Genomic DNA, 12,240 nt, shown 5'->3' on the forward strand with positions numbered 1-12,240 from the left:
AACCTCTCAGAGCAAAACCTCTCCAACCACCCCTCAGTCCTCAGACCCCCCTATCTTTAAGGAAACCATCCAAGTTCCCTCCCCTCAGTTCTCACATCTACCAATCACTGTCCATGTCTTCCCTGTGCCAATGGTGGCTCTAGCTTAACCCAGGACCGCCCAGAGGTCTGTGGCTTTGCACATGTCTGTTGAAGGTCATATTCTCAAATAATTAAATCTTGATCCTTTGCTACAGCCCTTCCTAAATCCTGTTACCCTGAGTAGGGTGGAGATTGGAATAATTAAATTTTGATCTCTGCTGCAGCCCTTTCCATTGTTCAGCAAAAGGTTTCTGTCCTAAAGTAATCTTAAGAAGGGAGGAGGGGGAACCTCCCTTGCCAATGGGATTCACATTCCAGTAGAGTTCCCACTATCAGTAGGAAATTCCTTACAAGCATGAAACCTTCCAATGGTGAAATTTCCAACATTCACAAGTCTAAGAAATTTTAAGGTTTACAAAGGGAACCTGGATGTGTATAATTGAGAGAGAGAACAGGGGGCTGAGAGAGGGATGTGGATTTTCTGCCTCTGATACAGTCAAGCTCATGAGTTCACACCTTCTCCTCTTGCCCCCAAATGGAGAAAAAAGTTCACACATATTCCCAAGGTGTAAACTCCGGACACAAGGGTGAGAACTCCTGGCCTCCCTGCCAGCTCCTCTATATAGTCGGCTGTCAGGCATCTCCCTCATTTGGGATCACTGGAGTCCTCATCTGCGGATCCAGGGAGGTGACCTCTCCTCTACCCAGAACAAACCGGGCATTACCTTTGGAAGCTCAACCAAGAGGCAAAACAAGAAAGAAAGAAATAATTGAAAAAAAAAAAGGAGGAAACAAAAAAACCACAGGGTTTTTTCTTTTTCTTTTTTTTTTTGATCCAATCATTCTTTTATTTATTTTTATATCTATTTATTCATTCATTTATTTATTAATTAATTCATTCATTTATTTATTCATTTATTTATTTATTTATTTATTTATTTATTTATTTATTTATTTATTTATTTTTTCATTCATTGATCTCCTCAGCTGGGGTGATGGCCGCCAGCAATCGGGATGAGAAAGATGGAGATTTTAATGTTTTGGACTATATCTTAGGAGAGGCATACGATCAGGATGACTCTTTGTGTCACCCTGAAATGGAACAAGATGAAAATGAGGAACGGGCCTCCAAAAGAAGATGTGATCGAATGGAAACTACCCAACGCGAGAGTCAAGAATCCCCTGAGTGGTCCCGAGAATTGACTCCAGAGCCACCTGGCTCACCTATGAGCACAGAGCCATGTGGAAGTCCACGTGAACAGACTGCAGTCGGGAAAAGGCGCGTGCAAAGCAGGTCTGAGTCTTCCACAGCGGACGGCTCCCAGAGCCTTGGGCAGGATGTTGATAGGTGGCACAGCAGGTCCCAGCTGCCTTCCAAAGAAGAATCAGGCTGTGTGGAATATGACCGTGAGATCGGCAGCAGGAACTGTTCCGAAGAAGAGAGTGGAAAGGGCAGAAGGAACGAGGCGGAAGGAGTGGGAGAAGAGGAAGAGAGGGATGCTGCGAGAAAAGATGAAGAAGATGGAGGGGAGCAGGAAGAGCCCGAAGAGAGAAGCGCCCGGGATCTTCGAAGCGAAGCCGGTGGCTCTTTTTCTGAGACTCTATCTTTCCCAGAAGGGTCAGCCACCGCTGGTTCTAGCACTGATGGATCAGAGGAGAAAAAGCAAGGAAGGAAGAGAGCCCGAGGCATAGCTTCAATTGTTTTTCGCAGAAGTCCAAGTTGTGCATCGGAATCATCTGCAGGTCCGCGAGGCAAGCACAAGAGATCATCATCTTCCATTGCTGCTGTTCCGGAAGACCCCACGAGGAGGCTTCGATATATTCTGCGGGATGCGAGATTCTTCCTCATAAAGAGCAGCAACCGTGAAAACATCTCCCTTGCCAAAGCCAGGGGTATATGGTCGACCCTGCCAGCAAATGAAAAGAAACTGAATGCTGCATTCCGATCTGCAAGAAATGTCATTTTGATATTTTCCGTGACAGAGAGTGGAGCTTTTCAAGGCTTTGCGAGACTCTGTTCAGAATCCCACCACGGAGGACCTCCTATACATTGGGTTTTGCCTGAAGGCATGAATCTTAAGACCCTTGGAGGGGTCTTCAGAATTGCCTGGATTTGCAGGCACGAATTGCCCTTCACCAAATGTGTTCACCTTACCAACGCTTTGAATGGACATAAGCCAGTTAAAATTGGACGTGACGGTCAGGAAGTTGACCTCGAATGTGCAACGGAGCTATGTCTCCTCTTTCCCCCCGATGAAGGCGTTGACCTGTATCAGGTCATGGGTGACAGGCACCACCAGGTAAGAGTGCTTTCACCCTTGCGTTCCAGAGGACTTCCACCCCGCCGAGAAGCGGACCGGGATGCGAGAAGGCGTCGTCGGTCAGAAGATGACGAGGTTCATAACAGCAGGAAGAGACCGAGGATGGACTACGCCCCTGGGTTTCGTGAGAGACCAGCGCGTAGGGAGGACGCACGCCATCCAGCAGCGGACAGAAGATTTTCAGGAGTTGCCAGAGGTGTTTTCATGAAGGGCTCCTACGAGGATGACCTGAGAGCATTTCACAACAGCAGGCCACCAAGGCCAATGCGGGACATGTCCCCTGGTCGAGGAAGGGGACAGCCTTCCTACCGCGCTGGCCACCAGCAGCGTGCTCTCCCTTTCCAGGACTCTCGGTCAGGACGTCGACCTGTGCCACAGGAAGCAAGACACAGAGGTCAACCAGCATGTGATTCTGATAGGCGCGTAGAGGACTTCCTGCGTGAAACACGAGCTATCTTTGGCTCTCAGAGACGGAGACCCCGTGAATGGGATCGACCCGGAGAATGTGATAGTTCCCCATATGGCCGGAGAGACAGGGAGGCGCGTGAATGGCGAGAGAGGAGGAGAGACGAGGAGAGAAGAGAGAGGAGAAGACGGGAGAGGAGACTGACGCGATGCAGCTGCCCCGAACATCTTCCATTCATCTCCTGACCACCTGGCCCACGGAGGATGTCCCGGAGTTCGCAGCTCCACGCCTGTGCTCTTGTTTCTCATACTTCTAATTTCTCCACTTGCTTTCCCTTTCTAGAGAGGTAAATAAATACGGAGCTTGCCACACCGCAGGTGTTTTAAGTTGTGGTCTCTGAGTCTTGATTCCTGCCTCTCTTCCTCTGACCGCCTCATCTGTCTCACATCCAGATTCCTCTAGCCTCCATTCTCCTTCTCAGCTCACCACCCACAGATGAATTATGTAGGAACGGCTGGCGGATCCTACTGTACCCCTATTCTCTCCAAGGGATTCTTCCAACTGATCCTGAGCTGGCTCCTCCCCAAGGTCCTTCGACAACGGACATCAATCTACTAGGAAGCCCCCGTATCCTCTGATTTTCTCCCGATACAAGCCCTGGACACGCCCTCGGACCCAGTAAACAACCGACCAGGATGTGTGTAAGAGGCAGTTATGAGCTCAGGGCGACGGAAACAAAAGCAACCCTAGGAAGGAACAATCCCGTCCATCATGCTCGGCGTGTCCATCCATGGGGCCTATTAACCAAAGGTGTGACAAGGAAATCTCTTTAAGAGACTGATACATATTAATTTAAGGTCGCCAAGGAATTCAGCTATGTAATTCCTAAATGAAAACTCAAGTCAGCAGTCAACCTTTTATGGAGTTTAATTACAGACAGGAGGAAGAAAGGTATTAGAGAGAGAGAGAGGGAGAGAGAAAGGGGAGAGAAAGGAATAGGGCTTAAATACCCCCTCTGTTTTGGCTGGGCCAAAAGGCCCAAGCCCTTAGATAGCTGAGGCAAAGAAAAGAGATCAGTCCCTATCACTCACGTGACCAAAATGGAGACACAGTCTCAGGGGCCTCCACCTCCAGCTTCCTTCAGAGCAAGCTTCTCAGAGCACAACCTCTCAGAGCAAAACCTCTCCAACCACCCCTCAGTCCTCAGACCCCCCTATCTTTAAGGAAACCATCCAAGTTCCCTCCCCTCAGTTCTCACATCTACCAATCACTGTCCATGTCTTCCCTGTGCCAATGGTGGCTCTAGCTTAACCCAGGACCGCCCAGAGGTCTGTGGCTTTGCACATGTCTGTTGAAGGTCATATTCTCAAATAATTAAATCTTGATCCTTTGCTACAGCCCTTCCTAAATCCTGTTACCCTGAGTAGGGTGGAGATTGGAATAATTAAATTTTGATCTCTGCTGCAGCCCTTTCCATTGTTCAGCAAAAGGTTTCTGTCCTAAAGTAATCTTAAGAAGGGAGGAGGGGGAACCTCCCTTGCCAATGGGATTCACATTCCAGTAGAGTTCCCACTATCAGTAGGAAATTCCTTACAGGCATGAAACCTTCCAATGGTGAAATTTCCAACATTCACAAGTCTAAGAAATTTTAAGGTTTACAAAGGGAACCTGGATGTGTATAATTGAGAGAGAGAACAGGGGGCTGAGAGAGGGATGTGGATTTTCTGCCTCTGATACAGTCAAGCTCATGAGTTCACACCTTCTCCTCTTGCCCCCAAATGGAGAAAAAAGTTCACACATATTCCCAAGGTGTAAACTCCGGACACAAGGGTGAGAACTCCTGGCCTCCCTGCCAGCTCCTCTATATAGTCGGCTGTCAGGCATCTCCCTCATTTGGGATCACTGGAGTCCTCATCTGCGGATCCAGGGAGGTGACCTCTCCTCTACCCAGAACAAACCGGGCATTACCTTTGGAAGCTCAACCAAGAGGCAAAACAAGAAAGAAAGAAATAATTGAAAAAAAAAAAGGAGGAAACAAAAAAACCACAGGGTTTTTTTCTTTTTCTTTTTTTTTTGATCCAATCATTCTTTTATTTATTTTTATATCTATTTATTCATTCATTTATTTATTAATTCATTCATTCATTCATTCATTTATTTATTTATTTATTTATTTATTTATTTTTTCATTCATTGATCTCCTCAGCTGGGGTGATGGCCGCCAGCAATCGGGATGAGAAAGATGGAGATTTTAATGTTTTGGACTATATCTTAGGAGAGGCATACGATCAGGATGACTCTTTGTGTCACCCTGAAATGGAACAAGATGAAAATGAGGAACGGGCCTCCAAAAGAAGATGTGATCGAATGGAAACTACCCAACGCGAGAGTCAAGAATCCCCTGAGTGGTCCCGAGAATTGACTCCAGAGCCACCTGGCTCACCTATGAGCACAGAGCCATGTGGAAGTCCACGTGAACAGACTGCAGTCGGGAAAAGGCGCGTGCAAAGCAGGTCTGAGTCTTCCACAGCGGACGGCTCCCAGAGCCTTGGGCAGGATGTTGATAGGTGGCACAGCAGGTCCCAGCTGCCTTCCAAAGAAGAATCAGGCTGTGTGGAATATGACCGTGAGATCGGCAGCAGGAACTGTTCCGAAGAAGAGAGTGGAAAGGGCAGAAGGAACGAGGCGGAAGGAGTGGGAGAAGAGGAAGAGAGGGATGCTGCGAGAAAAGATGAAGAAGATGGAGGGGAGCAGGAAGAGCCCGAAGAGAGAAGCGCCCGGGATCTTCGAAGCGAAGCCGGTGGCTCTTTTTCTGAGACTCTATCTTTCCCAGAAGGGTCAGCCGCCGCTGGTTCTAGCACTGATGGATCAGAGGAGAAAAAGCAAGGAAGGAAGAGAGCCCGAGGCATAGCTTCAATTGTTTTTCGCAGAAGTCCAAGTTGTGCATCGGAATCATCTGCAGGTCCGCGAGGCAAGCACAAGAGATCATCATCTTCCGTTGCTGCTGTTCCGGAAGACCCCACGAGGAGGCTTCGATATATTCTGCGGGATGCGAGATTCTTCCTCATAAAGAGCAGCAACCGTGAAAACATCTCCCTTGCCAAAGCCAGGGGTATATGGTCGACCCTGCCAGCAAATGAAAAGAAACTGAATGCTGCATTCCGATCTGCAAGAAATGTCATTTTGATATTTTCCGTGACAGAGAGTGGAGCTTTTCAAGGCTTTGCGAGACTCTGTTCAGAATCCCACCACGGAGGACCTCCTATACATTGGGTTTTGCCTGAAGGCATGAATCTTAAGACCCTTGGAGGGGTCTTCAGAATTGCCTGGATTTGCAGGCACGAATTGCCCTTCACCAAATGTGTTCACCTTACCAACGCTTTGAATGGACATAAGCCAGTTAAAATTGGACGTGACGGTCAGGAAGTTGACCTCGAATGTGCAACGGAGCTATGTCTCCTCTTTCCCCCCGATGAAGGCGTTGACCTGTATCAGGTCATGGGTGACAGGCACCACCAGGTAAGAGTGCTTTCACCCTTGCGTTCCAGAGGACTTCCACCCCGCCGAGAAGCGGACCGGGATGCGAGAAGGCGTCGTCGGTCAGAAGATGACGAGGTTCATAACAGCAGGAAGAGACCGAGGATGGACTACGCCCCTGGGTTTCGTGAGAGACCAGCGCGTAGGGAGGACGCACGCCATCCAGCAGCGGACAGAAGATTTTCAGGAGTTGCCAGAGGTGTTTTCATGAAGGGCTCCTACGAGGATGACCTGAGAGCATTTCACAACAGCAGGCCACCAAGGCCAATGCGGGACATGTCCCCTGGTCGAGGAAGGGGACAGCCTTCCTACCGCGCTGGCCACCAGCAGCGTGCTCTCCCTTTCCAGGACTCTCGGTCAGGACGTCGACCTGTGCCACAGGAAGCAAGACACAGAGGTCAACCAGCATGTGATTCTGATAGGCGCGTAGAGGACTTCCTGCGTGAAACACGAGCTATCTTTGGCTCTCAGAGACGGAGACCCCGTGAATGGGATCGACCCGGAGAATGTGATAGTTCCCCATATGGCCGGAGAGACAGGGAGGCGCGTGAATGGCGAGAGAGGAGGAGAGACGAGGAGAGAAGAGAGAGGAGAAGACGGGAGAGGAGACTGACGCGATGCAGCTGCCCCGAACATCTTCCATTCATCTCCTGACCACCTGGCCCACGGAGGATGTCCCGGAGTTCGCAGCTCCACGCCTGTGCTCTTGTTTCTCATACTTCTAATTTCTCCACTTGCTCTCCCTTTCTAGAGAGGTAAATAAATACGGAGCTTGCCACACCGCAGGTGTTTTAAGTTGTGGTCTCTGAGTCTTGATTCCTGCCTCTCTTCCTCTGACCGCCTCATCTGTCTCACATCCAGATTCCTCTAGCCTCCATTCTCCTTCTCAGCTCACCACCCACAGATGAATTATGTAGGAACGGCTGGCGGATCCTACTGTACCCCTATTCTCTCCAAGGGATTCTTCCAACTGATCCTGAGCTGGCTCCTCCCCAAGGTCCTTCGACAACGGACATCAATCTACTAGGAAGCCCCCGTATCCTCTGATTTTCTCCCGATACAAGCCCTGGACACGCCCTCGGACCCAGTAAACAACCGACCAGGATGTGTGTAAGAGGCAGTTATGAGCTCAGGGCGACGGAAACAAAAGCAACCCTAGGAAGGAACAATCCCGTCCATCATGCTCGGCGTGTCCATCCATGGGGCCTATTAACCAAAGGTGTGACAAGGAAATCTCTTTAAGAGACTGATACATATTAATTTAAGGTCGCCAAGGAATTCAGCTATGTAATTCCTAAATGAAAACTCAAGTCAGCAGTCAACCTTTTATGGAGTTTAATTACAGACAGGAGGAAGAAAGGTATTAGAGAGAGAGAGAGGGAGAGAGAAAGGGGAGAGAAAGGAATAGGGCTTAAATACCCCCTCTGTTTAGGCTGGGCCAAAAGGCCCAAGCCCTTAGATAGCTGAGGCAAAGAAAAGAGATCAGTCCCTATCACTCACGTGACCAAAATGGAGACACAGTCTCAGGGGCCTCCACCTCCAGCTTCCTTCAGAGCAAGCTTCTCAGAGCACAACCTCTCAGAGCAAAACCTCTCCAACCACCCCTCAGTCCTCAGACCCCCCTATCTTTAAGGAAACCATCCAAGTTCCCTCCCCTCAGTTCTCACATCTACCAATCACTGTCCATGTCTTCCCTGTGCCAATGGTGGCTCTAGCTTAACCCAGGACCGCCCAGAGGTCTGTGGCTTTGCACATGTCTGTTGAAGGTCATATTCTCAAATAATTAAATCTTGATCCTTTGCTACAGCCCTTCCTAAATCCTGTTACCCTGAGTAGGGTGGAGATTGGAATAATTAAGTTTTGATCTCTGCTGCAGCCCTTTCCATTGTTCAGCAAAAGGTTTCTGTCCTAAAGTAATCTTAAGAAGGGAGGAGGGGGAACCTCCCTTGCCAATGGGATTCACATTCCAGTAGAGTTCCCACTATCAGTAGGAAATTCCTTACAAGCATGAAACCTTCCAATGGTGAAATTTCCAACATTCACAAGTCTAAGAAATTTTAAGGTTTACAAAGGGAACCTGGATGTGTATAATTGAGAGAGAGAACAGGGGGCTGAGAGAGGGATGTGGATTTTCTGCCTCTGATACAGTCAAGCTCATGAGTTCACACCTTCTCCTCTTGCCCCCAAATGGAGAAAAAAGTTCACACATATTCCCAAGGTGTGAACTCCGGACACAAGGGTGAGAACTCCTGGCCTCCCTGCCAGCTCCTCTATATAGTCGGCTGTCAGGCATCTCCCTCATTTGGGATCACTGGAGTCCTCATCTGCGGATCCAGGGAGGTGACCTCTACTCTACCCAGAACAAACCGGGCATTACCTTTGGAAGCTCAACCAAGAGGCAAAACAAGAAAGAAAGAAATAATTGAAAAAAAAAAGGAGGAAACAAAAAAACCACAGGGTTTTTTTCTTTTTCTTTTTTTTTGATCCAATCATTCTTTTATTTATTTTTATATCTATTCATTCATTTATTCATTCATTTATTTATTTATTAATTAATTAATTAATTCATTTATTTATTTATTTATTTATTTTTTCATTCATTGATCTCCTCAGCTGGGGTGATGGCCGCCAGCAATCGGGATGAGAAAGATGGAGATTTTAATGTTTTGGACTATATCTTAGGAGAGGCATACGATCAGGATGACTCTTTGTGTCACCCTGAAATGGAACAAGATGAAAATGAGGAACGGGCCTCCAAAAGAAGATGTGATCGAATGGAAACTACCCAACGCGAGAGTCAAGAATCCCCTGAGTGGTCCCGAGAATTGACTCCAGAGCCACCTGGCTCACCTATGAGCACAGAGCCATGTGGAAGTCCACGTGAACAGACTGCAGTCGGGAAAAGGCGCGTGCAAAGCAGGTCTGAGTCTTCCACAGCGGACGGCTCCCAGAGCCTTGGGCAGGATGTTGATAGGTGGCACAGCAGGTCCCAGCTGCCTTCCAAAGAAGAATCAGGCTGTGTGGAATATGACCGTGAGATCGGCAGCAGGAACTGTTCCGAAGAAGAGAGTGGAAAGGGCAGAAGGAACGAGGCGGAAGGAGTGGGAGAAGAGGAAGAGAGGGATGCTGCGAGAAAAGATGAAGAAGATGGAGGGGAGCAGGAAGAGCCCGAAGAGAGAAGCGCCCGGGATCTTCGAAGCGAAGCCGGTGGCTCTTTTTCTGAGACTCTATCTTTCCCAGAAGGGTCAGCCGCCGCTGGTTCTAGCACTGATGGATCAGAGGAGAAAAAGCAAGGAAGGAAGAGAGCCCGAGGCATAGCTTCAATTGTTTTTCGCAGAAGTCCAAGTTGTGCATCGGAATCATCTGCAGGTCCGCGAGGCAAGCACAAGAGATCATCATCTTCCGTTGCTGCTGTTCCGGAAGACCCCACGAGGAGGCTTCGATATATTCTGCGGGATGCGAGATTCTTCCTCATAAAGAGCAGCAACCGTGAAAACATCTCCCTTGCCAAAGCCAGGGGTATATGGTCGACCCTGCCAGCAAATGAAAAGAAACTGAATGCTGCATTCCGATCTGCAAGAAATGTCATTTTGATATTTTCCGTGACAGAGAGTGGAGCTTTTCAAGGCTTTGCGAGACTCTGTTCAGAATCCCACCACGGAGGACCTCCTATACATTGGGTTTTGCCTGAAGGCATGAATCTTAAGACCCTTGGAGGGGTCTTCAGAATTGCCTGGATTTGCAGGCACGAATTGCCCTTCACCAAATGTGTTCACCTTACCAACGCTTTGAATGGACATAAGCCAGTTAAAATTGGACGTGACGGTCAGGAAGTTGACCTCGAATGTGCAACGGAGCTATGTCTCCTCTTTCCCCCCGATGAAGGCGTTGACCTGTATCAGGTCATGGGTGACAGGCACCACCAGGTAAGAGTGCTTTCACCCTTGCGTTCCAGAGGACTTCCACCCCGCCGAGAAGCGGACCGGGATGCGAGAAGGCGTCGTCGGTCAGAAGATGACGAGGTTCATAACAGCAGGAAGAGACCGAGGATGGACTACGCCCCTGGGTTTCGTGAGAGACCAGCGCGTAGGGAGGACGCACGCCATCCAGCAGCGGACAGAAGATTTTCAGGAGTTGCCAGAGGTGTTTTCATGAAGGGCTCCTACGAGGATGACCTGAGAGCATTTCACAACAGCAGGCCACCAAGGCCAATGCGGGACATGTCCCCTGGTCGAGGAAGGGGACAGCCTTCCTACCGCGCTGGCCACCAGCAGCGTGCTCTCCCTTTCCAGGACTCTCGGTCAGGACGTCGACCTGTGCCACAGGAAGCAAGACACAGAGGTCAACCAGCATGTGATTCTGATAGGCGCGTAGAGGACTTCCTGCGTGAAACACGAGCTATCTTTGGCTCTCAGAGACGGAGACCCCGTGAATGGGATCGACCCGGAGAATGTGATAGTTCCCCATATGGCCGGAGAGACAGGGAGGCGCGTGAATGGCGAGAGAGGAGGAGAGACGAGGAGAGAAGAGAGAGGAGAAGACGGGAGAGGAGACTGACGCGATGCAGCTGCCCCGAACATCTTCCATTCATCTCCTGACCACCTGGCCCACGGAGGATGTCCCGGAGTTCGCAGCTCCACGCCTGTGCTCTTGTTTCTCATACTTCTAATTTCTCCACTTGCTTTCCCTTTCTAGAGAGGTAAATAAATACGGAGCTTGCCACACCGCAGGTGTTTTAAGTTGTGGTCTCTGAGTCTTGATTCCTGCCTCTCTTCCTCTGACCGCCTCATCTGTCTCACATCCAGATTCCTCTAGCCTCCATTCTCCTTCTCAGCTCACCACCCACAGATGAATTATGTAGGAACGGCTGGCGGATCCTACTGTACCCCTATTCTCTCCAAGGGATTCTTCCAACTGATCCTGAGCTGGCTCCTCCCCAAGGTCCTTCGACAACGGACATCAATCTACTAGGAAGCCCCCGTATCCTCTGATTTTCTCCCGATACAAGCCCTGGACACGCCCTCGGACCCAGTAAACAACCGACCAGGATGTGTGTAAGAGGCAGTTATGAGCTCAGGGCGACGGAAACAAAAGCAACCCTAGGAAGGAACAATCCCGTCCATCATGCTCGGCGTGTCCATCCATGGGGCCTATTAACCAAAGGTGTGACAAGGAAATCTCTTTAAGAGACTGATACATATTAATTTAAGGTCGCCAAGGAATTCAGCTATGTAATTCCTAAATGAAAACTCAAGTCAGCAGTCAACCTTTTATGGAGTTTAATTACAGACAGGAGGAAGAAAGGTATTAGAGAGAGAGAGAGGGAGAGAGAAAGGGGAGAGAAAGGAATAGGGCTTAAATACCCCCTCTGTTTAGGCTGGGCCAAAAGGCCCAAGCCCTTAGATAGCTGAGGCAAAGAAAAGAGATCAGTCCCTATCACTCACGTGACCAAAATGGAGACACAGTCTCAGGGGCCTCCACCTCCAGCTTCCTTCAGAGCAAGCTTCTCAGAGCACAACCTCTCAGAGCAAAACCTCTCCAACCACCCCTCAGTCCTCAGACCCCCCTATCTTTAAGGAAACCATCCAAGTTCCCTCCCCTCAGTTCTCACATCTACCAATCACTGTCCATGTCTTCCCTGTGCCAATGGTGGCTCTAGCTTAACCCAGGACCGCCCAGAGGTCTGTGGCTTTGCACATGTCTGTTGAAGGTCATATTCTCAAATAATTAAATCTTGATCCTTTGCTACAGCCCTTCCTAAATCCTGTTACCCTGAGTAGGGTGGAGATTGGAATAATTAAGTTTTGATCTCTGCTGCAGCCCTTTCCATTGTTCAGCAAAAGGTTTCTGTCCTAAAGTAATCTTAAGAAGGGAGGAGGGGGAACCTCCCTTGCCA

At 49.1% G+C, this 12,240-nt stretch overlaps 1 protein-coding gene across 1 annotated transcript; it reads left to right on the top strand.

Annotated features, from left to right (window-relative positions):
- Nucleotides 1–1,564: 1,564 nt before the first annotated feature.
- On the top strand, nt 1,565–5,877 carry LOC130457356 (YTH domain-containing protein 1-like; the record flags this gene model as incomplete). The annotated part of the gene is made up of 3 exons (XM_056818134.1): nt 1,565–1,823; nt 1,878–2,941; nt 5,770–5,877. Coding segments are annotated over 3 exons (1,431 nt in total), but the record flags the coding sequence as incomplete, so codon positions are not given.
- Between the last annotated feature and the right edge of the window lie 6,363 nt (nt 5,878–12,240).

The sequence above is a fragment of the Monodelphis domestica genome, chromosome 1, assembly GCF_027887165.1.
Source record: "Monodelphis domestica isolate mMonDom1 chromosome 1, mMonDom1.pri, whole genome shotgun sequence".
Lineage (NCBI taxonomy): Eukaryota > Metazoa > Chordata > Mammalia > Didelphimorphia > Didelphidae > Monodelphis > Monodelphis domestica.